The sequence below is a fragment of the Pelodiscus sinensis genome, chromosome 31 (assembly GCF_052426305.1).
Source record: "Pelodiscus sinensis isolate ZL-2025 chromosome 31, ASM5242630v1, whole genome shotgun sequence".
In the NCBI taxonomy this organism is placed as follows: Eukaryota; Metazoa; Chordata; order Testudines; family Trionychidae; genus Pelodiscus; species Pelodiscus sinensis.
Window position 1 is genome coordinate 990,466 of NC_143082.1, and position 24,856 is coordinate 1,015,321.

Below are 24,856 nucleotides of genomic sequence, written 5' to 3' on the forward strand. Positions count from 1 at the left end.
TACAGAAGCAAACCTTTAATCCAGCCGGCGCATGGGGCCCGGGGCTCCCGTAGTGTTTCCCAGCCAGAGGGCGGGTCCCCCCACCCCAGCCCCCCGTGCTGCGAGTGCACTAAGGAGCCGGGTCCGGACCCTCGCCTGACACGGCGCCCACAGGCCCTGGCCGGGGCGGCTCCGCGTCGGCAGGGCAGACAGGCGGGCGAGGGGAGGCAGCCGGCCCCGCCTGGGGTTTCCATCAACCGCAGCCCGGAGCGTTTCAGTGGCCCGGCCCGGGGGAGAGGAGGGGCGAGGGCTGCACAAGAGCCTGACCCAGCTCCTGCTGCCCCGGCCAGAGCCAGGTGGGCGCCGTGCCCTGACACCGCCAGCTGGCAAGGGGATGTGCGGGGGGCTTGGGTCTGACCGTGCCCAGTTCTGTGCCACACTCCTCGCCACCAGCCCTGGGGCCTCTGCCCAGCAGAGCAGGGGGCAGCGCCCCTCGCGGGCACACCAGGGCGGGACTTTGCCGGAAAAGCCCCGGGGCCGGCGCGCGGGGCCAGGCAGTCTCCCCCGGCCGCTGGAGCAGGACCCCAGCAGGCACGGGCGGCCGCGGACCGTCAGTAAGCGCCCGGCTCCGGGCCGGGTCCCTTTGCAGCGCCGGGCGCCTCACACCGAGGTGGTGCCGGTGGTACCTTCCCGCAGGATGGGCGAGGTGGGCAGGTCGTGTCGCTGGGTGCAGCGCTCCAGGGAGCTGGAGCTGCGGAGCGGCACCCGGCACCGCTCGGCCGGCTGGCCCCAGCCCGCCACGCCCCAGCAGCACAGCACCCGCAGGAACTCCTGGCGCATGTCCTTGCTGCGCAGCGTGTAGATCACCGGGTTGATGGCGGAGTTGAGGGTGGCGAAGCTGAAGAAGTAGTCCGCCCGGTAGAGCACGGGGCAGGCCTTCCGGGGGCAGGCGGTGTCCAGCAGCAGGATGGTGAAGGCCGGCAGCCAGCAGACGATGAAGGCGCCCAGCACGATGGTGACGGTCTTGAGCAGGGCCAGAGTCTGGGTGCCGGCGATCTCGGCGTGGCTGGCGCGCACGATGCAGTAGATGCGGCCGTAGAGCGCCACGATGGACAGCAGGATGGCGGAGAAGACGGTGACCACGAAGAGGATGTAGCTCTTGGCGTAGAGGGGCAGGACGGTGGAGCAGTCCTCCAGGCGGCCCAGGCAGTTCCAGCCCAGGACGGGCAGGGTCCCGATGGCGAGCGAGATGGCCCAGCAGGCCCCGATCAGCAGCACCATGCGGCAGTTCTTGTCGCTGCTGTAGAGCTTCACCTTGGTGATGGCCACGTGGCGCTCGATGGCGATGGCCAGCAGGCTGAACACCGAGGCGGCCAGCGTGGCGAAGGCCGTGCCCTCCCGGGCGAACCACTCCACCGGCGTCAGGCGGAAGGTGCGGGGGCCGGAGAGCAGCACGTTGGCCATGAAGGCCAAGCCGGCCAGCAGGTCGCAGGCGGCCAAGTTGCCGATGAAGATGAACATGGCCGAGTGGAACTTCTTGTTGCGGGCCACGGCCACCAGCACCAGCAAGTTCTCCAGCACGATGAGGCAGCACAGCCCGACGATGAAGTGGGAGGTGGCGCTGCGCCCCAGGGACCCCGTCACCCCCTTGGTGTAGTTGTAGTGCTCCTGGATCTTCTGCCGGTTGAAGTACTCCTTGTAGATGCTCCCCATGGCTGCCTGGCCCTGCAGCTCGGCCTCACCGGCTGCCGGCCATGGGGCCACCTGGGGACAAAGACACAGAGGAGGGCTCAGAGCTGGCTGGGGATGCCAGGATGGGGGTGGGATGCCCCTCCCCCCAGCAGCCCCTCCCCTTCTGCAGCCACCCTGCCCTCCTGTAGGCCACCTCCCCTATCCATCTCTCCAGCCCTCATCCGTCCAGCACTGCCCCAGCCAGGGACAGAGGCAGCCGCACCAGGACCCCGACCTGCCCAAGCTCACAGAGTCCCTCGCCCTGCAGAGGCGAGTCCCTCAGGTTAACGGCCCTGGGTTGCCTGCGTTTCCTTTCCCTCCATACAGTCGGGGACTTTCCAGCTCCTGAGCCCCCCTCGTCTCACCCCATCCCACCCGGATCTCCCACGACAGGGCAGCTGCCCATGGGCCAGAAAGGGTCCCCCCCACCATTCCCGCGCTGTGGCCGGGGACACGGCTGGGATCGAACTACAGTCCCTTGGCCCCCGTGGGACACTTGTTTGCCGTTGCTACTGGAGCTTCCTGTCCCCCCGCGGGTCGCAGGCGGGACGCCCTGTCCTGCAGGCACGGTGCCTCCCCCGCCAGTGACACTCGCTGGCTGCACTCCATTCCCACAAGGGGCAGCTCTCAGCCAGGGTCACCGGCATCGCGCCCCAGCGTCGGGGGGACTTTCCGTGTGGGGCGGGGTCCTGAGCGCGTCGGCCGGGAGTCAGGACATGGGGAGGCCTGGTCCCAGCCCCGCCCCCGCCCTGTCTAGACAGACTGCGCCTTCTTCAGGAACTTAGCAAACACGTCTCGAATCCAGCGACGCCTCTGGCCTCCCGACAGCCCCGGCAGGGAGCCGCCAGCGGCCTGCGTGCTGGGCGAAGAAACCCTGGCTGCCGCCTGTGCTAGCCCCGCCGTGTGCTCACCCAGTGGGTGAGCCCGGCTCCCAGGCCACACAAGGGGGGACCCCCCCCTTTTCGATTTCTCTGCACCCGTGGCGGGTTCGCAGCCCCCCGCGCCGGGACACAGCCCTTGGGTCAATCTCTCCTCGCACGGATCCTGCTGCGCCGCTCTGCGCCCTTCGCCTTCGGATCAAGGCCCCCAGAATTCGGGGGCTTCCAGAACGGGACCCGTCCCTTCCCTGGCAGGCTGTGGGTTTCGCGTACGCCTGCAGCTGCACCGTGCGGGGGTGTTTCCAGCGAGCTCTGCCAGCGCCTCCGAGATCCATCTGGCGCGGTACCGGCCGACTCCGATCCCAGCGCTCTGGGGGGCCGGATTTGCCAGGGTGCTTTCCTCTGCTTTTACCGGCCCCGCCTCTCACCCCCCGTCGCCAGCCGTCATTCCGTATCACCCGCAAACCGCCCAACTCAGGGCAGGTTAGCTTGGAATCCTTTAGGGCGGTGGCCAGCCCGTTCTCAAGCAGTAGCCAGCACAGGGGCAGAGCCAACTCGCCACGCGTGGCTAGCGGCTAGTGGGCTGGGCGCCACGGCTTTAGGGAGATGCCTGGGCCCAGCACGGAGAGAACAGACCACTGATTCCCGCCCCTCGTCTCCTGTCTCGCAGCCCGTCACCTTCCCCTGGCCCCACGCTCGCTGCCAGCCAAGGGGCCTTGCCACAGGCCTTCTGCAAACCCAACTTCCCGCCCCCGGGAGCCCGGGCTGCACGTTGACAATCTCCTCGTTCCTTCGCTCTTCCCCAGCGCCGGGCCTGGCCCCTTCCCCGCATCAAGGGGCTTCAGACCCTCCCCGCTGACCCCCGTCTGGGCCAGCTCCCTTCCGGCCGACAGCCCCGCACGTGGCCTTGCTGACTCCTGGCTCCGAGTCCTTGGCCGGCGGGTTTGTGTCGCTGCCCCGGCGAGGACGGGGGGGCGGTCGGCTCTCGTTACCGCACCCACGTAGGCCTCTTGGACCACATCCCGTGCACCTCGCCAGAGCTGCCCCGCCCCCTGCACTCCCGGCATGTCCCCTGGATGCTGCGGGAGGGGGAGTCCCCATGCTCATGAGCTTTCTAAGAACAGCCCGGCGGCCCCGCGGGCTTAGAGCAAGGGCCCAGGACCCTGGCTGCCCACGGGAGGGGGGGGGGGACCATCACGCGGTCCCTGCCCTGGGGCCCAGTCCCAGTGTCTGGCAGACTGAGGCCAGGGACCTTGCCCAGCCAGCAGCCAGCGAGGGGCCGCACCTCCACGCATGGCCCTAGCTCCTTTGGGACCCGGTCTCAGCCCTGCCCTCCCAGCAGCTCTGCGTGTGCGCCTGGCTCTCGCCCTGGGCACGTCCCCAGCCTGGGCAGGCAGGTTCCCGGGCTGGACTCTCCCTGGGCCGCCCGCTGCCTCCGCTCTGCTCCACTTCCCTCGCCGGGAAACCCCCCTGGACTACGGCGCGGACGCCCCTCCCCTCCCCGCCAGCCCGACCGACCGACCCGCTCGCCACCGTGGCCCATCGATCATCCGGCTGCCCCGCCAGCGCTGACCTCAAGTGCCTGTCCCTCCCGTAGCACCCGCCTGCGGCGCCCCCGCCCCCCTCCCGTAGCACCCGCCTGCGGTGCCCCCGCGCCCCTCCTATAGCCTGGCACAAGGGGGCACCGCGTAGGGCTCGGGCAGGGGCACACGCCCCCCCCCCAGGTCACTGCCGGGGCTCACAGGCCCCAAACCCTGCTGCACCTGCAGCCACTGTCAACAGTTGCTCCCAATCTCAGCCTGGGCGCGAGCGGACGTGGAGCTGCTGCAGGACCTGGTCTACCACAAGGTCGAAATGACTCAACGCAGCCCTGAGCCGGGTGAGAATAGCTGCACCAGTCTATGCCTTGTGCAAAGCAGAACCACAGAGGAGAGAGGTCTAGTGGTTAGAGCGGAGGGGGGAGGCGCTGGGAGCCAGAATACCTGGGGTTCTCCCCTGGCTCCGGAGCTGGGAGCCAAGACTTCCGGGCTCTCTCCTGGCTCCAGGAAGGGAGTGAGGTCTAGTGGTTAGAGCGGGGGGGAGGGGGCAGGTTTTCTCCTGCCTCTGACTCGCTGTTCCCTGGCTGAAAGGCTCACACAGAGGGGGGCTCACGCGGAGGGGAGCCGTGCCGGGACAGGCCTGCAGCACCCCCAGAAGGAGCCCAGGGCCAGGCCTGGGAGTAACGCCTCCTGCAGCCCCAGTTCCCTCCCCGCCCCTGGCTGGAGAGGAGCCTCGGGGGCTCGCCTGAGCCCACGGCCTCCCAGGCCCAGCCCCATGGGAGCGGGGAGTCGGCAGCCCCCAAGCAGCAGTAAAGCCGGCAGAGCTCGTGGTCACTGGGGGCGGGCCCGGGAAATGGTAGGGCCCCACCCCACCCCCGATACACGGGGGCGTTGTTCAGTGCCATGGGGCTGAGAGGGGCTTGGGGACACGGGCCCCAGGAAATCGAGGGTTGGGACCCAGCAAACGCTTTCTGCAGCGTCCAGAGAGGGGCCAGGTGGCAACAGTTCTCCTGAGCCTACCGGGGGAACAAGCCCCCGCCCTGCCACCCAAGTGCCGGCCAGCCCCCCACGCCAGCCCCCCGCCCCTCCCCACTGAACCAGCCAGCCCCCTGCACCAGCCCCCCACTGAGCCAGCCCCCCGCCCCTCCCCACTGAACCAGCCAGCCCCCTGCACCAGCCCCCCACTGAGCCAGCCCCCCTCCCCTCCCCACTGAACCAGCCAGCCCCCCCGCGCCAGCCCCCCGCCCCTCCCCACTGAACTAGCCAGCCCCCCCGCGCCAGTTCCCCTCCCCTCCCCACTAAACCAGCCAGCCCCCTGCACCAGCCCCCCACTGAGCCAGCCCCCCTCCCCTCCCCACTGAACCAGCCAGCCCCCCCGCGCCAGCCCCCCGCCCCTCCCCACTGAACTAGCCAGCCCCCCCGCGCCAGTTCCCCTCCCCTCCCCACTAAACCAGCCAGCCCCCTGCACCAGCCCCCCACTGAGCCAGCCCCCCTCCCCTCCCCACTAAACCAGCCAGCCCCCTGCACCAGCCCCCCACTGAGCCAGCCCCCCGCCCCTCCCCACTGAACTAGCCAGCCCCCCCACGCCAGTCCCCCGCCCCTCCCCACTGAACCAGCCAGCCCCCTGCGCCAGCCCCCCACTGAGCCAGCCCCCTCCCCTCCCCAGCCCCCCGCCCCTCCCCACTGAACTAGCCAACCCCCACGCCAGTCCCCCGCCCCTCCCCACTGAACCAGCCAGCCCCCTGCGCCATCCCCCCACTGAGCCAGCCCCCGCCCCTCCCCACTGAACCAGCCAGCCCCCTGCACCAGGCCCCCGCCCCTCCCCACTGAACCAGCCAGCCCCCCACTGAGCCAGCCCCCCGCCCCTCCCCACTGAACCAGCCAGCCCCCCGTCCCTCCCCACTGAACCAGCCAGCCCCCTGCACCAGCCCCCCACTGAGCCAGCCCCCCTCCCCTCCCCACTGAACCAGCCAGCCCCCTGCACCAGCCCCCCACTGAGCCAGCCCCCCTCCCCTCGCCACTGAACCAGCCAGCCCCCTGCCCCATCCCCGCAGAGCCAGCCCGCGCGGGGAAAGGCCCCGGTCCCCTCCGCAGCGAGGCTCCGACGGGCGGCTCCGAGGGGTTCGCGGATCCCGCCCCGCCCGGCTACTCACGCTGGCGCGCTGCGCTCCGGCTCCGGTTCCCTCCCGCCGCGCGGGGACGTGGCCAGGGCGCAGCCGGAGCGACTCGCCCCCGGCCCGGCCGCTGCTGCGCCCCCGGCAGGAGGAGCCCGGCCCCGGCCCCCCGGAGCTCCCCGGGGGCGCGCCCGGCTCCGCCCGGCTCCCTGCGCCCAGACCGACCCTGCTCGGCCCTGCGCGGCGGCGCACGTGGGCGGGGCAGGAGCGCGCGGCGCTGCCCGAAACGGGACGGGGGGCGAGGTCGGCCCGGCCCCCCGCCCTGAGATCGCTACGCCACGCCCCCAGCGCCCCCCCGCTGGCTCCCCGCACCCACCGACCCCCGCCCCGCACCCCCGCCGGCTCCCCGCACCCATCGACCCCCCCAGCGCCTCCCCCGCACCCACCGACCCCCGCCCCGCACCCCCGCCGGCTCCCCGCACCCATCGACCCCCTCCAGCGCCCCCCCGCACCCACCGACCCCCGCCCCGCACCCCCGCTGGCTCCCCGCACTCATCGACCCCCCCCGCTGGCTCCCCGCCACACACCCACCGACCCCCGCCCCGCACTCCCGCTGGCTCCCCGCACTCATCGACCCCCCCCCCCCGCTGGCTCCCCGCCACACACCCACCGACCCCCGCCCCGCACCCCCGCTGGTTCCCCGCACTCATCGACCCCCCCCTCACCCTCCAACCCCCGTTGGCTCCCCGCACCCATCGACCCCCCCACACACACCCCGACCCCCCCCCCGGCTCCCCACATCCATAGACCCCCGCACCCACTGACCCCCGCACCCCCCGCCGGCTTCCCGCACCCATTGACCCCCTCCCCGCACCCACTGACCCCCCGCATCCCCCGCCGGCTTCCCGCACCCATCGACCCCCCCCGCACCCACTGACCCCCGCACCTCCCGCCGGCTTCCCGCACCCATCGACCCCCCCCCGCACCCACTGACCCCCGCACCTCCCGCCAGCTTCCCGCACCCATCGACCCCCCCCCCGCACCCACTGACCCCCACACCCTCCGCCGGCTTCCCGCTTTCCCCGCAGCCCCGCCCCCGCACCCACTGACCCCTGCCCCGTGACCCCCGCTGGCTCCCCGTACCTATCAACCCTGGCCACGCAGCCCCCACCGGCTCCCCACTTCCCCCGCACCCCCTGCTGGCTGCCCGCACCCATTGACCCCCGCCCCGCGACCCCCGCCGGCTCCATGCACCCACCACTCTCCTCCCATACCCATCAACCCCCGCATCTACCACTGGGCCTCCCGTACCAATTGACCCCCACACCCACCAACCTCCCCCACACCCACCAACCTCCCCCGCAGCCACCACTTCCCCCCGCACCTACTGCTGAGCCTCCTGTACCAATTGACCCCCCCCCAGCGCCCACCACTGGGCCCTCCACATCCACCAACCCCCACAACCCCTAGCCCCCCAGCACAACCCACTGCCCCCTCGCACTCACCAACCCCCCCCACGGACCCTCCCGCCCACTGGCCCTCCTGAACCCACTAATCCCCCCACACCCACCACTGACCCCCCCCTCCCCCCAGAAAGACTCCACCCGCCTAACATGCCACCCAGGTTCTCCTGCTGCACTGGGGTCCCCTGCACCCACTGCCCACGAGCCCCCCAACATTCCTGGTCTGCTCCCTCCCCACACCTCCAGCCTGCCCCAGGGCCCCACAGCTTGTTACCCAGAAGCAAAGGGCCTGCAGCCCAGGGCGTCTCAGCTGTGGGAGCCCGGGTGCCACAGTGACACTCGCAGCACATGCCGAGAGCCACCTCTTCAGTGTGGCTGCACAGACATGCAAATAGATATGCAAATGTATGCAAATAGCGTCTTTCATACAATGCCCTGGCGCTGACACCCGGTACCTGTCTGGCCGCACTCCCCGGCCTGGGAGAGGCCTCGCTGCCCGGTGGAGGCCCCGTTCGAAGGCCCCGCCCACGGGCCGCGTGCTGAGTAGCCCTGCCTAAGCCCCAGCCCCCCCGAACACCAGACCCCCCCCTTGCTCCAGTGACCCCCAGCCAGGAGGGGCTGGCAAGTGGGGTGGGGAGAGGTGTCTCGGAGGAAACTGAGGCAGATTCTCCTTTGGAGGCGATGGCAGGGGTGGGGCAAGGGCACGGGGAGCATGGGGGGGTGTCCTCAGGGAACAGGACATGGGGGGACCCTCAGGGGGGGGGCTCGGGGATCCCCTGCTGCACAAGGTGGCGCAAGACTGCCATGTGGTTGGGATCCGCCCTGGGCCAGCCCCCCAGAGCCCGTGTGCTTTCCGGGGGGGGGCGGCCCTCCCTGCCTGCTAGGAGCTGTGCAGCACAGGCAGCCTGGGAAGGACCCGCCTCCAGCCAGTGCGGGAGTGGGACCTGGCCCCGGGAGCCGCCGTTTTCTCTCGCCAGCCCGATCCCTGCCTGGCCTTGCTCTGGCGCGCAGGCACACGCTCACGCGCACACGCGCACACGCACACGCACGGCCGCGCACAGCGCCCGTGCACACAGACACGTGCACACGCAGCGCCGCACACGCATGCCGCCAGCTGTCTGCCGTGACTCACGTGGTGCGGGAAGAGTTGGGAGCCGGCAGGTTCCTGCTGGTGCTTGGCAGGGCCCCATCCGCGCTGGGGGCACCTTGCTGGGAATCGCGCCCCGGGCCACAGTCTGATCCAGGCATGTACCAGCCTGGCCTTTGGGCTGGTGAGTCGCTGAGGCGGAGGCAGGGTGAGGAGCATGAGCTGTGAGAATGCAAGTGTGAAAAGGAGCGGGGGGGGGGGGGGGGGGGGGGGGGTGAGCTGAGTGCGGGGGAGGGCGAGTGTGAACTTGGCAATAGGCAGAGCAGCTGAGAGGAGCACGTGAGCATCACTACAGAGCAGCTGAAAGGAGCGTGCATCACGACAGCCCAGGAAAGTAGGAAGTTGCTCTGTCGTGCGCCAGGCCATTGCATGTGAGCGTGCATCACGACAGCCCAGGAAAGGAGGAAGCTGCTCTGTCGTGCGCCAGGCCATTGCACGTGAGCGTGCATCACAACAGCCCAGGAAAGGAGGAAGCTGCTCTGTCGTGCGCCAGGCCATTGCACGTGAGCGTGCATCACGGCAGCCCAGGAAAGGAGGAAGCTGCTCTGTCGTGCGCCAGGCCATTGCACGTGAGCGTGCATCACGGCAGCCCAGGAAAGGAGGAAGCTGCTCTGTCGTGCGCCAGGCCATTGCACGTGAGCGTGCATCACGACAGCCCAGGAAAGGAGGAAGCTGCTCTGTCGTGCGCCAGGCCATTGCACGTGAGCGTGCATCACAACAGCCCGGGAGAGGAGGAAACCTCCATCGCGCGCCGGGCCGTTGCACATGAGCGTGCGACACAACAGCCCGGAAGAGGAGGAAGCTGCTCTGTCGTGCACTAGGCCGTTGCTCTCTTGCACAACCCTCACGCTGGGGTGGCGAGGAACTGCCCCAGCAGAGCAAGGCCAGGCAGTTGGGGGAATGTGAGTTCACCTCCTGCCGGGACACGAGCCAACACACACAAGTGCAACAACAGCTCCAGGCACGCACACAGCCCGGCCTGCACACGTGGCCAAGCAGCGCGCACACACACACACAGAGCCATGCACACCTGAGGCACACACGTATCCACATGTGCAGACACACATCCATAAAACACAGAGGCGGGGTATGCATGCCCAACCGTGCCCACGCATCCAGCCCTACACACGCACATACCCAGTCACACACACGCACACACCCAGCCGGGCACACACCCAGCTATACACGTAGCGCCCCCTCTCCACCTGGTTACCTGCTTTAATGCCGATCTGCCTAAAGCTCATCACCCAATAAACCATCTTGTTAGCGTTTCCAGTGCTGCAGAGCCGGTCGTTCGTTTCAGCCAGACCAGACCAACTCGGCTGCATCTCTCTCACTAATCTGCCTACAGGTTTGATGGACAGGTCTGGGGTCGTCTGGATCCTGCCACCCACGCAGCAGGGTGCATCCTCTTTATCTTTTCCTATGAATTTGGCGGTGCCTCCACCCCCCTCACTCCTTCCCGGCAGGTCACCAGGGCAGCTTGGGAGGAAAATTCGAACCCAGGGGAATCGCCATGTGCGTGGCGACTCCCAGAAAATAACAGGAACACACAGACTATATTCAACACCATGATACTGACCAGGAGACCAGTATAACACAAGCGGGTAAAACGCTGTTTTCAGGGCCACCGGTGCCCACGCTGCTAATACGTGCGACTTGCCCCAGTCTGGTGAATCGATGTAGCAAGTGTAAGATCAGTGCCCCGCGGGGACGCATCCTTTGGTGGGGCCCTTGACGACCTATGACCACACAATCCTTCTCTGCAGCGGTGTAGCAGTGGGGCTGACGGGGTCCAGTGCAGCCCAAAGGACTCACAGGCGGGAGACGGGGGCAAATCCCTCCCCAGGTTTAATACGCAGCAGGTTCTAAACTCCCCTGACAAATTCCCCGACTGACGGGCTCGGAGACGGCGCACTCACACGCTCCACGACCGACCCTCGGGGTCAGAGATGACTCCGGACGCCTCAGTCACTGCAGGGGGCTGATCGCTGGCGGCGGGGATCCTCTCCAGGCAGCAATCCGGCGGCTTCGGTGCCAGGATTTCCCCTCCCCGCGAAGGGGTGCAGGGCTCAAGGTGCAGGTTACACAACTGCACCAAAACGCAAAGTGTAGTGTCCTAGCCTGGCGCCCAGACACACACCCCGCAGGCAGCAGCCCGGCACTAGCCGACAGAGCGGAGCTGACGGGGGGGGGGGGGGCTGCTCTCACCCAGGGAGCTGGAGGCCAACGCAGCCTGGCGGGGGGAGTGTCCCAGCAAACTCCACAAACTGGGAAGACGAGCGGAGAAAGGAAAGGCCCGGTGGAGGGATCCTGCTTCCGGGTCCCTAGAGGCCAGTTCTCGGGGGAACCCTGCATGCAGGCCTGGGGCTCCCCGGCTCCCCCACAGCCAGCCCTGCCCTTGCCCTGGCTACTCCAAAACATGGCTTCTCCCCTCTCCTGAGCTCCCGGGGACCGGCATCTCACGCCCTGCTGGTTGCCGAGCAGACTCCGAGTTTGCCTGGGCTCCCCCTTCCTACCAGGGACACTGTGTCTCCCCCTGAGCGCCAGCAGAAGAGCCCCAGAATCTAGGTCATCTCCTTGGGGGTTACATACACGCACACCCAGCCGTGCACACACCCAGCCGTGCACACACACCCAGACGCGCACACACACACCCAGCCCTGCCCTCACACCCAGCCGTGCACACACACCCAGCCGTGCACACACCCACCCAACCCTGCCCACACACCCAGCCGTGCACACACCCACCCAACCCTGCCCACACACCCAGCCGTGCACACACCCAGCCGTGCACACACACCCAGCCGTGCACACACCCAGCCGTGCACACACACCCAGACGTGCACACACACCCAGCCGTGCACACACCCACCCAGCCCTGCCCACACACCCAGCCGTGCACACACACTCAGTCGTGCACACACACTCAGACGTGCACACACACCCAGCCCTGCCCACACACCCAGCCGTGCACACACACTCAGTCGTGCACACACACCCAGACGTGCACACACACCCAGACGTGCACACACACACCCAGCCCTGCCCTCACACCCAGCCGTGCACACACACTCAGTCGTGCACACACACTCAGACATGCACACACACACCCAGCTGTGCACACACACACCCAGCCCTGCCCACACACCCAGCCGTGCACACATCCAGCCGTGCACACACACCCAGCCGTGCACACACACCCAGACGTGCACACACACACTCAGCCCTGCCCACACACCCAGCCGTGCACACACACTCAGACGTGCACACACACACCCAGCTGTGCACACACACCCAGACGTGCACACACCCAGCTGTGCACACACACCCAGCTGTGCACACACACACCCAGCCGTGCACACACCCAGCCGTGGACACACACACCCAGCCGTGCACACACCAGCTGTGCACACATCCAGCCATGCACACATCCAGCCGTGCACACACACACCCAGCCGTGCCCACACACCCAGCCGTGGACACACCAGCTGTGCACACATCCAGCCGTGGACACACACACCCAGCCGTGCACACACACCCAGCTGTGGACACACCAGCTGTGCACACATCCAGCCGTGCACACACCCAGCCGTGGACACACACACCCAGCCGTGCACACACCCAGCCCTGCACACACCCAGCCATGGACACGCAGCCAGGCGTACGCACAGCTCACGCGCCACAGGCCCAGAGCCATGCACACACGTGGATTCCTTGGGCGATTCTTTTCGTATTTCAGCCTAGTTCCCTCCACTCTCCCTGCCGGGGCCAGGCGTGCGCACAGAGGGGCTGTCCAGAGGAGCCGGCTCTGGGGGACGTGCAGTGGCCCTGCTCTCAGCCCCGGGCCCCTTTGCGGCAGACGCTGCTGGGGGGGGCCCAATGCCCAGCAGAGGCCCCGACGGCGTCTCCCTCCGTGCTGGCCCCTCAGAGGGACCCTGGGAGCAGGGCCGAAGGGGCGGATGCCCCCCCGCAGGCCCCCGGCAGGCGAATTAGACAATTAACAAAGCAGCCCCTGTGCTGGGCCTGTAATGACAGCGAGAGCCGCCCCTCTGCCTGCCCCGGGGCGGCCGCTGCTCCCGCCCCTGCCAGTTCTGCTGCTCAGGGCTCCTGCTGCCTGCCTGCCTGCCGGCTGCGAATCTGGCCAGGGGCGGCGCGGCGTGGCCAGGATGCAGGGCTGGGGCAGGGTGCCAGGCTGCCCGGGGCCAGCCTGGCTCGGCCCCACCTGCTGGCCGTGGGGCGCTGCCCACCCGTCCCCCTGCAGGGGGCAGAGCGCCATCTCGCCCATCAGCATGGTCCCCAGGCCCCCTCCCAGCCTGGCCACGTCCTGCCCAGCACCCGGGGCATCGGCCCAGCCTGCCCTGTGCTCGCTGGGGCGGGCCCTTCCCCCAGGCCTGGCGTGGCCCGGAGCCCCACAGGGCCACCAGGGTCAAGCCGCCCCTGCAAGCGGCCCGGTGTCGGGGCGGCGCCCGGCCCGACGGGCCCTGAGCTCGGCCGGGGCCTGGGCGTCACGGCAGGCGCGTGTGCCGGGGGCACGGCTGCCTGGCGGTGGCTGGCTCCGTGGGAACACGCGTCCCTGGGCGCTGTGCAGCAGGGGCAGGGGAGCTGATGGGCGATCAAAGCCCCGTCCTTGCGGCTGGGGCCAGGGCTGCGAGGCTGCTGTGCCCCACGGGCCCCATCCCGCGGTGCGGGGGCCGACGGGGGGTGGTTAGTAACACAGCAAATCCGACGGGCTCAGCCTGCGAACCCCCTGGCCTGGCTCCTCCCCGCTACCGGCCCCCCTGCTCCTGCTGCTCCCTGGCCTGAGCCCGTGACCGGGTGTTCACTGGGTCCTTGCTTTGATGTCAGGTTCTGTGCCCGTACCCCTCCCCCAGGCCCTACAACTGGCACAGCCGATCCCCCCGGGCCCTACAGCTGGTACAGTCGATCCCCCCGGGCCTTACAGCCAGTACAGCCGATCCCCCCGGGCCCTACAGCCGGTACAGCCGATCCCCCCTGGGCCCTACAGCCGGTACAGCCGATCCCCCCTGGGCCCTACAGCCGGTACAGCCGATCCCCCCGGGCCCTACAGCCGGCACAGCTGATCCGATCCCCCTGGGCCCTACAGCCGATCCCCCCGGGCCCTACAGCTGGTACAGTCGATCCCCCCGGGCCCTACAGCCGGTACAGCCAATCCCCCCGGGCCCTACAACTGGTACAGCCGATCTCCCCGGGCCCTACAGCCGGTACAGCCAATCCCCCCGGGTCCTACAACTGGTACAGCCGATCTCCCCGGGCCCTACAGCTGGTACAGCCGATCCCCCCCGGGCCCTACAACCGGCACAGCCGATCCCCCCGGGCCCTACAGCCGGTACAGCCGATCCCCCCCGGGCCCTACAACCGGCACAGCCGATCCCCCCGGGCCCTACAACTGGCACAGCCAATCCCCCCAGGGCCCTACAGCCGGCACAGTCGATCCGATCCCCCCGGGCCCTACAACGGATCCCCCCGGGCCCTACAGCCGGCACAGCCGATCCCCCCGGGCCCTACAACTGGCACAGCCAATCCCCCCAGGGCCCTACAGCCGGCACAGCCGATCCGATCCCCCCCGGGCTCTACAACGGATCCCCCCGGGCCCTACAGCCGGCACAGCCGATCCCCCCGGGCCTTACAGCCGGCACAGCTGATCCGATCCCCCTGGGCCCTACAGCCGATCCCCCCGGGCCCTACAGCCGATCCCCCCGGGCCCTACAGCCGGTACAGCCGATCCCCCCGGGCCCTACAGACGATCCCCCCCGGGCCCTACAGCCGATCCCCCCGGGCCCTACAGCTGGTACAGCCGATCCCCCCTGGGCCCTACAGCCGATCCCCCCGGGCCCTACAACTGGCACAGCCGATCCCCCCGGGCCCTACAGCCGATCCCCCCTGGGCCCTACAGCCGATCCCCCCGGGCCCTACAACTGGCACAGCCGATCCCCCCGGGCCCTACAGCCGATCCCCCCCGGGCTCTACAGCCGATCCCCCCCGGGCCCTACAGCCAACGCCCCCCGGGCCCTACAACTGGCACAGCCGATCCCCCCGGGCCCTACAGCCGGTACAGCCGATCCCCCCCGGGCCCTACAACCGGCACAGCCGATCCCCCCGGGCCCTACAGCCGGTACAGCCGATCCCCCCCGGGCCCTACAACCGGCACAGCCGATCCCCCCGGGCCCTACAACTGGCACAGCCAATCCCCCCAGGGCCCTACAGCCGGCACAGTCGATCCGATCCCCCCGGGCCCTACAACGGATCCCCCCGGGCCCTACAGCCGGCACAGCCGATCCCCCCGGGCCCTACAACTGGCACAGCCAATCCCCCCAGGGCCCTACAGCCGGCACAGCCGATCCGATCCCCCCCGGGCTCTACAACGGATCCCCCCGGGCCCTACAGCCGGCACAGCCGATCCCCCCGGGCCTTACAGCCGGCACAGCTGATCCGATCCCCCCGGGCCCTACAGCCGATCCCCCCGGGCCCTACAGCCGGTACAGCCGATCCCCCCGGGCCCTACAGACGATCCCCCCCGGGCCCTACAGCCGATCCCCCCGGGCCCTACAGCTGGTACAGCCGATCCCCCCTGGGCCCTACAGCCGATCCCCCCGGGCCCTACAACTGGCACAGCCGATCCCCCCGGGCCCTACAGCCGATCCCCCCCGGGCCCTACAACTGGCACAGCCGATCCCCCCGGGCCCTACAGCCGATCCCCCCCGGGCCCTACAGCCAACGCCCCCCGGGCCCTACAACTGGCACAGCCGATCCCCCCGGGCCCTACAGCCGATCCCCCCGGGCCGTACAACTGGCACAGCCGATCCCCCCGGGGCCCTACAGCCGGCACAGCCGATCCCCCCGGGCCCTACAGCCGATCCCCCCAGGCCCTACAGCCAGCCGATCGGATCCCAGCCCTCTGCCCCGGGTCTTGCAGCCACCCTAGCCAACCCCCAGCCTTAGCCAACCTCCTTCTTCCAGACCCCCCCCAGCCTTTGCATCAGCTTCCGTGGCCCTGCTCTGCTGCTCGGCTGTTTCCCATCTGGGCCTCTTGGCCGCCGGCCCGGCGAGGGCGGGAATCCTCGGGGCTCGGCCTGGGCCCTGGCTCCCCACATCTCCCCAGGAAGGGCTATTGCCAGGGCCCGCTGCGACCCGGGCCACTTGTGGGGGCTCCCAGGGGCAGCCGCTGCAGGGTGCCCCAGCAAATCCCTCTCCCCCTCCCTGTCTGTCTTCTGTGGCCAGGGGAGGGTTAACCCCCCCCCCGCCTTGGCCGCGGGAGGGGGACGCCGCCGCGCAGCCACCAGCCTCCAATCGGCCAAGGGGGGGCAGAAAGTCCCTGGCGCCTGGTGCCGATGACTCACCTGCCGGGCTCCTCCGCCCCCCGCCAGCCGGCCCTGCCCGTGGGACCCGAGCCCTGGGGCGGGGCAGGGAGAGGGAACCTGGCCTCAGGCTCAGCTGCTCCCCAGCCTGCCCCCTGGCAAGCGACTGCGCCCGCGTCCCAAGGGGCTGTGGGGCGGGGAGGTGCGAGGGAGAGAGCTGGGGCAGGGGCAACATCCGGCTCTGCCCACACGCCCTGAATCCTGCTGGGTCCTGTCTGCCTCATCCCGTCAGACGGGAGCTTCTGGGCTGGGCCGCACCTGGAGCATTGGGGCCTGGACCTCAGAGGGAGTTGGGGCAGCACCCGGCCCAGCAGGCCCTGATCCCGGCCGGGGTCTGGGGGCGCCTGGCCCGACGGGCCCTGATCCCGGCCAGAGTCTGGGGGCGCCTGGCCCGATGGGCCCTGATCTTGGGGGGGGTCTGGGGGCGCCCGGCCCGACGGGCCCTGATCCCGGCCAGAGTCTGGGGGCGCCTGGCCCGACGGGCCCTGATCCCGGCCAGAGTCTGGGGGCGCCCGGCCCGACGGGCCCTGATCCCGGCCAGAGTCTGGGGGCGCCTGGCCCGACGGGCCCTGTTCTCGGGGGGGTCTGGGGGTGCCAGGCCCAACGGGCCCTGATCCCGGCCAGAGTCTGGGGGCGCCTGGCCCGACGGGCCCTGATCTCGGGGTGGGGGGGTCTGGGGGCGCCCGGCCCGACGGGCCCTGTTCTCAGGGGGGTCTGGGGGCGCCCGACGGGCCCTGTTCTCGGGGGGGTCTGGGGGCGCCCGGCCCGACGGGCCCTGATCTCGGGGTGGGGGGGTCTGGAGAGGCAGCACTCGTGGCTCTCAGAGGCTCTGGGCCGGCCGGGCTGGCACCTGCAGAAGCCGCAGTGACGGTGCCGTTCACCCCCCGCCCACAGGGCTCCGGCTCTGACCCGGTGGGAGCCGGCGGTCGGGGGTTTCCACTGATGACGCGCCGGGGGCTGGTTTCTAGGTGGGAGCCGTTTAATTGCACCACATCCTCAGGTTCCTCTTTCCCTGAACGGTGCTGGGCTGCTCACCGGCTTCCGCTCCCGCCCCCGCCACCTCCGCTTGCTGAGCTGCCCCCCCATCCCGTCCCGTCCCGTCCCGTGGGCCCCGCATCACCCGGGCAGGGCCTGCTTGTGTCGCCTTGGGAGAGTCTCCCTTTGCGCCTGCCGGCGGTGGAGCCCAGCGCCTCCTCAGCTGGCCAGCCGGCCCATCCCGCCTCCCTGGAGTGCAGTGGGCTGGACCCACGGGGCCGGCGCCACGAGTCCTGTGGCTAAGGGGCAAGCGGTGGACGTGGCTACCTAGACTTTAGTGAGGCATTTGACACGGTCTCACAAAGCCTTCCATCAATAAACGAGGCAAATGCAGCTTAGACGGGCTCCTGCAAGGTGGCTGCAGAACCGTTCTCAGAGGGGAGTTATTGACGGTTCACAATCCTGCCGCAAGGGCAGAACAAGGGGGTTCCGCAGGGTCTGTTCTGGGACCGGTTCTGTTCCGTGTCTTCATCAACGATTTCCATATCGGCGTAGAGAGGACGATTCTTAAGTCTGCAGATGATCCCCAGCTGGGCGGGGCTGCGAGTGCTCGGGAGGACGGGTCAGAATTCAAAGTGATCTGGACAGGAGAAACGGGCTGAGGTCAAGAGGATGACGTTTAAGAAGGAGAAATGCCAAGTGCCCCACTTAGGGAGGAACAATCCGTGTCACACACAGAATGGGAAGCGGCTGTCTAGGGAGACGTCCGGCAGAAAGGGATCCAGGGGTCAGAGCGGGCCACACGCTAAATATGAGTCAACAGTGGGACCCTGTGGAAAAAAAGCCAACGTGGTTCTGGGCTGCGTGAGCAGGAGTGTTGTGAGCCCGACACGAGCCGTCGTTCTCCCGCTCTGCTCTGCGCTGGGCAGGCCTCAGTCGGAGGATCGTGCCCGGTTCTGGGCTGCGTGAGCAGGAGTGTTGTGAGCCAGACACGAGCCGTCGTTCTCCCGCTCTGTGCTGCACTGGGCAGGCCTCAGTCGGAGGATCGTGCCCGGTTCTGGGCTGCATGAGCAGTAGTGTTGTGAGCCAGACACGAGCCGTCGTTCTCCTGCTCTGCGCTGCACTGGGCAGGCCTCAGTCGGAGGATCGTGCCCGGTTCTGGGCTGCATGAGCAGGAGTGTTGTGAGCCAGACACGAGCCGTCGTTCTCCCGCTCTGCGCTGCGCTGGGCAGGCCTCAGTCGGAGGATCGTGCCCGGTTCTGGGCTGCGTGAGCAGGAGTGTTGTGAGCCAGACACGAGCCGTCGTTCTCCTGCTCTGCGCTGCGCTGGGCAGGCCTCAGTCGGAGGATCGTGCCCGGTTCTGGGCTGCATGAGCAGGAGTGTTGTGAGCCAGACACGAGCCGTCGTTCTCCCGCTCTGCTCTGCGCTGGGCAGGCCTCAGTCGGAGGATCGTGCCCGGTTCTGGGCTGCGTGAGCAGGAGTGTTGTGAGCCAGACACGAGCCGTCGTTCTCCTGCTCTGCGCTGCACTGGGCAGGCCTCAGTCGGAGGATCGTGCCCGGTTCTGGGCTGCGTGAGCAGGAGTGTTGTGAGCCAGACACGAGCCGTCGTTCTCCCGCTCTGCGCTGCACTGGGCAGGCCTCAGTCGGAGGATCGTGCCCGGTTCTGGGCTGCGTGAGCAGGAGTGTTGTGAGCCAGACACGAGCTGTCGTTCTCCCGCTCTGTGCTGCACTGGGCAGGCCTCAGTCGGAGGATCGTGCCCGGTTCTGGGCTGCGTGAGCAGGAGTGTTGTGAGCCAGACACGAGCCGTCGTTCTCCCGCTCTGCTCTGTGCTGGGAAGGCCTCAGTCGGAGGATCGTGCCCGGTTCTGGGCTGCGTGAGCAGGAGTGTTGTGAGCCAGACACGAGCCGTCGTTCTCCTGCTCTGCGCTGCACTGGGCAGGCCTCAGTCGGAGGATCGTGCCCGGTTCTGGGCTGCGTGAGCAGGAGTGTTGTGAGCCAGACACGAGCCGTCGTTCTCCTGCTCTGCGCTGCGCTGGGCAGGCCTCAGTCGGAGGATCGTGCCCGGTTCTGGGCTGCGTGAGCAGGAGTGTTGTGAGCCAGACACGAGCCGTCGTTCTCCTGCTCTGCTCTGTGCTGGGCAGGCCTCAGTCGGAGGATCGTGCCCGGTTCTGGGCTGCGTGAGCAGGAGTGTTGTGAGCCAGACACGAGCCGTCGTTCTCCTGCTCTGCTCTGTGCTGGGCAGGCCTCAGTCGGAGGATCGTGCCCGGTTCTGGGCTGCGTGAGCAGGAGTGTTGTGAGCCAGACACGAGCCGTCGTTCTCCCGCTCTGCGCTGCGCTGGGCAGGCCTCAGTCGGAGGATCGTGCCCGGTTCTGGGCTGCGTGAGCAGGAGTGTTGTGAGCCAGACACGAGCCGTCGTTCTCCCGCTCTGCGCTGCGCTGGGCAGGCCTCAGTCGGAGGATCGTGCCCGGTTCTGGGCTGCGTGAGCAGGAGTGTTGTGAGCCAGACACGAGCCGTCGTTCTCCCGCTCTGCGCTGCGCTGGGCAGGCCTCAGTTGGAGGATCGTGCCCGGTTCTGGGCTGCGTGAGCAGGAGTGTTGTGAGCCAGACACGAGCCGTCGTTCTCCTGCTCTGCGCTGCGCTGGGCAGGCCTCAGTCGGAGGATCGTGCCCGGTTCTGGGCTGCATTGACAGGAGTGTTGTGAGCCAGACACGAGCCGTCGTTCTCCCGCTCTGCGCTGCGCTGGGCAGGCCTCAGTCGGAGGATCGTGCCCGGTTCTGGGCTGCGTGAGCAGGAGTGTTGTGAGCCAGACACGAGCCGTCGTTCTCCCGCTCTGCGCTGCGCTGGGCAGGCCTCAGTCGGAGGATCGTGCCCGGTTCTGGGCTGCGTGAGCAGGAGTGTTGTGAGCCAGACACGAGCCGTCGTTCTCCCGCTCTGCGCTGCGCTGGGCAGGCCTCAGTCGGAGGATCGTGCCCGGTTCTGGGCTGCGTGAGCAGGAGTGTTGTGAGCCAGACACGAGCCGTCGTTCTCCCGCTCTGCGCTGCGCTGGGCAGGCCTCAGTCGGAGGATCGTGCCCGGTTCTGGGCTGCGTGAGCAGGAGTGTTGTGAGCCAGACACGAGCCGTCGTTCTCCCGCTCTGCGCTGCGCTGGGCAGGCCTCAGTCGGAGGATCGTGCCCGGTTCTGGGCTGCATGAACAGGAGTGTTGTGAGCCAGACACGAGCCGTTGTTCTCCTGCTCTGCGCTGCGCTGGGCAGGCCTCAGTCGGAGGATCGTGCCCGGTTCTGGGCTGCGTGAGCAGGAGTGTTGTGAGCCAGACACGAGCCGTCGTTCTCCCGCTCTGCGCTGCGCTGGGCAGGCCTCAGTCGGAGGATCGTGCCCGGTTCTGGGCTGCATTGGCAGGAGTGTTGTGAGCCAGACACGAGCCGTCGTTCTCCCGCTCTGCGCTGCGCTGGGCAGGCCTCAGTCGGAGGATCGTGCCTGGTTCTGGGCTGCATGAGCAGGAGTGTTGTGAGCCAGACACGAGCCGTCGTTCTCCTGCTCTGCGCTGCGCTGGGCAGGCCTCAGTCGGAGGATCGTGCCCGGTTCTGGGCTGCGTGAGCAGGAGTGTTGTGAGCCAGACACGAGCCGTCGTTCTCCCGCTCTGCGCTGCGCTGGGCAGGCCTCAGTCGGAGGATCATGCCTGGTTCTGGGCTGCGTGAGCAGGAGTGTTGTGAGCCAGACACGAGCCGTCGTTCTCCTGCTCTGCGCTGCGCTGGGCAGGCCTCAGTCGGAGGATCATGCCTGGTTCTGGGCTGCGTGAGCAGGAGTGTTGTGAGCCAGACACGAGCAGTCGTTCTCCCGCTCTGCGCTGCGCTGGGCAGGCCTCAGTCGGAGGATCGTGCCCGGTTCTGGGCTGCGTGAGCAGGAGTGTTGTGAGCCAGACACGAGCCGTCGTTCTCCCGCTCTGCTCTGCGCTGCGCTGGGCAGGCCTCAGTCGGAGGATCGTGCCCGGTTCTGGGCTGCGTGAGCAGGAGTGTTGTGAGCCAGACACGAGCCGTCGTTCTCTCGCTCTGCTCTGCGCTGGGCAGGCCTCGGTCGGGGGATCGTGCCCGGTTCTGGGCGCCGCGTTTCAGGAAAGATGGAGAAATGGGAGAGGGCTCAGAGAAGAGCAACACGAACGACGAAAGGTCTGGAGAGCAGGAGCTGAGGGACGACTGAGGGACGGGGCTGGTTCAGTTTGCAAGGAAGAGGGAGAGGGGACATGACAGCGGTTTCCAAGTACCTGAAAGGGGGTCCCGAGGAGGGGGGGGGAATCGTTCCCCAGGGCCTCTGAGGACGGGACGAGAAGCAAGGGGCTGAAACTGCAGCCAGGGAGGCTGAGGCTGGAAACCTCCCTGCCTGCCGGGGGCCAAACACTGGGCTGAGCTGCCGGGGGTGGTGGAGTCTCCGTCGCTGGAGACATTCCCGAGCAGGCTGGACAGCCTGGCGGGGACGGGGGACGGTGCAGGGCCCTGCCAGTCCCCGGCTCTCGGGCTCTGTGGTGACTCTGGCAGCTCCCCCGTGCGCAGGCACAAAGTCCAGGGCCAGGCCTCCCGGGGCCGCCCTTGGATCTGTCCCGGCCGGGCGCTGGGTCCATTTCATGCAGGATGTGGCTGGATTGGCAGCCCAGGAGCCTCCGCTGTGAACCCTCCAGCCTGCGCAGCAGAGCGGCCACACACCTCTCCCAGAGGTGAGAGGACTTGGCCAGGCCCCTCCCTCCAGCCTGCAGCGGCCAGGGATTGGTCACTTGGCAGACAGGGAGCGTGCACACGCGTGTGAGCGCACGGGGCTGGGAGCACAGCTGGTTAGTGTACACGCGTGTGAGCGCACGGGGCTGGGCGCACAGCTGGTTAGTGTACACGCGTGTGAGCGCACGGGGCTGGGCACACAGCTGGTTAGTGTACACGCGTGTGAGCACACGGGGCTGGGCACACAGCTGGTTAGTGTACACGTGTGTGAGCGCACGGGGCTGGGCGCACAGCTGGTTAGTGTACACGCGTGTGAGCGCACGGGGCTGGGCGCACAGCTGGTTAGTGTACACGCGTGTGAGCGCACGGGGCTGGGCGCACAGCTGGTTAGTGTACACGCGTGTGAGCGCACGGGGCTGGGCGCACAGCCGGTTAGTGCACACGTGTGTGAGCGCACAGGGCTGGGCACACAGCTGGTTAGTGTACACGCGTGTGAGCGCACGGGGCTGGGCGCACAGCTGGTTAGTGCACACGCGTGTGAGCGCACGGGGCTGGGCGCACAGCCGGTTAGTGCACACGTGTGTGTGTGCAAATGGGTGTGCCTCAGTGTGTCAGTGTGTGGCTGAGTGTGCGTGGCAGTTGTGTCTGCATGCAGGCAGGCGTGATGACACGTGTGCGTTCCAGCCCAGCGTGTCCACGTTGTCCCTGGGCCAGGCTCCCAGACGCAGCCTGAACACTCTGAGTCGGGGAAGCCTCCTTCAGCCCCGCTCCGGCACAGCCGCGGCTGCTCTGCTCCAGGAAGCGGGGTGCTGGGGCGTTTTCCGGCGGGGGGGGGGGCGTTGATCCTGCCCCTGGCTCTTGCTCCGAAATGACGCAGCTGCCAGGCAGCCCGTCATGGGACGTCTGACGGCTCCTGGCTCCATTGCCCTGCCCTGGAAACGTGGGCAGAGGCAAAGGCTTTTGGGGCGCTCCCGTTGGCCGTGCGCCCCAGGCAGTAGCTCCGTGCTCCCTGTTCTGGGCCGGCCTGTCAGCACAGAGCTGGAACCCAGGAGTCCTGTCCCCCACTGCCCCCCACTTCCCCCCCAGAGTCCTGGCTCCCTCCCTGCCCCCCAGCTCTAAGCACTGCCCCCCACTTCCCCCAGAGCTTGCAGCGGGGGTGGGAGGGGATGTGCAGGGCAGCGACTGAGGCCGGGGCAGGTTCCTGGAGAGCTCTGGGCAGCAGGCAGGCAGGAAGCAGCAGCGCTGAAGGTGCCAGACGTAGACAGCTGGGCAGGAGGGGCCTAAGGGCAGGGGGCTGCCTGGGGCGAGTGTGCGCGCGGGGGGCCCGTGGGGCTGGCAGGCTGGGGGTGCCATGCAGGGGGGGTTTCTAGGACCCGGGGGGGCGGCAGCAGGGCAGGAAGCATGGGGGCAGGGGCCCGGCGGGGTCTGGGGGCGCCCGGCGGGGTCTGGGGGCGCCCGGCGGGGTCTGGGGGCGCCCGGCGTGGCAGGTGCTCCTGGGGGCCTGTTGGCTCTGCCACAGGGAGCTCCGTTGCCCGGGCCGCGGTGGGTTCCCTCCTCAGGCAGCCTGGGGAGCTAATGAGGGGTTGGGTTTACAGCTGACCACAGCTGGAAACCCAGCCCCAGATGTGCCAGCCCAGCTGTTGCCGTGTGAGCAGCAGGAACTTATTCATTATGCAAAGTGCCCCTGCTCTGCCCTGCTCCAGCCGGGGTGGGGGGCACCGGCAGGGCTGGGGGGCAGGAGTGAAGGGCACCGGCAGGGCTGGGGGCAGGAGTGAGGGGCACCGGCAGGGCTGGGGGGCAGGAGTGAGGGTCACCGGCAGGGCTGGGGGGCAGGAGTGAGGGGCACCGGCAGGGCTGGGGGCAGGAGTGAGGGGCACCGGCAGGGCTGGGGGGCAGGAGTGAAGGGCACCGGCAGGGCTGGGGGCAGGAGTGAGGGGCACCGGCAGGGCTGGGGGCAGGAGTGAGGGGCACCGGCAGGGCTGGGGGGCAGGAGTGAGGGGCACCAGCAGGGCTGAGGGGCAGGAGTGAGGGGCACCGGCAGGGCTGGGGGCAGGAGTGAGGGGCACCGGCAGGGCTGGGGGGCAGGGGAGCAGGAGGACGTGGCCGGAGTTGCAGGCGACTGGGAAAGGAAGGGGCAGAAAGAACTGGGTGAGGGAGCAGCTGAGGCTGACCGGGTGAGGAATGAGGCAGGGGGGCCATGCTGGGGAGGGGACAGTAGGGGGAGGGACCGGGCAGGCGGGGGGGGTGCTGGGGAGGGGAACAGGAGGGGGAGGGTCCGGGCAGGCTGGGGGGGTGCTGGGGAGGGGAGCAGGAGGGGGAGGGACCAGGCAGGCGGAGGGGTGCTGGGGAGGGGAGCAGAAGGGGAGGGTCCGGGCAGGCGGGGGGGTGCTGGGGAGGGAAGCAGGAGGGGGAGGGTCCGGGCAGGCGGGGGGGTGCTGGGGAGGGGAGCAGGAGGGGGAGGGACCAGGCAGGCAGAGGGGTGCTGGGGAGGGGAGCAGGAGGGGGAGGGTCCAGGCAGGCGGAGGGGTACTGGGGAGGGGAGCAGGAGGGGGAGGGTCCGGGCAGGCGGGGGGGTGCTGGGGAGGGGAGCAGGAGGGGGAGGGTCCGGGCAGGCTGGGGGGGTGCTGGGGAGGGGAGCAGGAGGGGGAGGGTCCGGGCAGGCGGGGGGGTGCTGGGGAGGGGAGCAGGAGGGGGAGGGTCCAGGCAGGCGGAGGGGTGCTGGGGAGGGGAGCAGGAGGGGGAGGGTCCAGGCAGGCGGAGGGGTGCTGGGGAGGGGAGCAGGAGGGGGAGGGTCCGGGCAGGCGGGGGGGTGCTGGGGAGGGGAGCAGGAGGGGGAGGGTCCGGGCAGGCGGGGGGGTGCTGGGGAGGGGAGCAGGAGGGGGAGGGTCCAGGCAGGCGGGGGGGGGTGCTGGGGAGGGGAGCAGGAGGGGGAGGGTCCGGGCAGGCGG

At 69.3% G+C, this 24,856-nt stretch overlaps 1 protein-coding gene across 3 annotated transcripts; it reads right to left on the bottom strand.

The window, feature by feature from the left end:
- On the bottom strand, positions 1-10,925 carry S1PR2 (sphingosine-1-phosphate receptor 2). 3 transcript variants are annotated; one of them, XM_075902525.2, is made up of 2 exons: positions 10,773-10,925; positions 1-1,743 (listed from the first exon to the last, which is right to left on the bottom strand). In XM_075902525.2, the coding sequence occupies exon 2, from the start codon at positions 1,690-1,692 to the stop codon at positions 640-642; it is 1,053 nt and encodes a 350-aa protein (XP_075758640.1). In that variant the 5' UTR covers positions 1,693-1,743; positions 10,773-10,925; the 3' UTR covers positions 1-639. The 3 variants fall into 3 exon arrangements, with proteins under 3 accessions (XP_075758640.1, XP_075758641.1, XP_075758639.1); XM_075902526.2 differs by lacking the exon at positions 10,773-10,925 and adding an exon at positions 10,433-10,451; XM_075902524.2 differs by lacking the exon at positions 10,773-10,925 and adding an exon at positions 6,280-6,488.
- Positions 10,926-24,856: the final 13,931 nt, after the last annotated feature.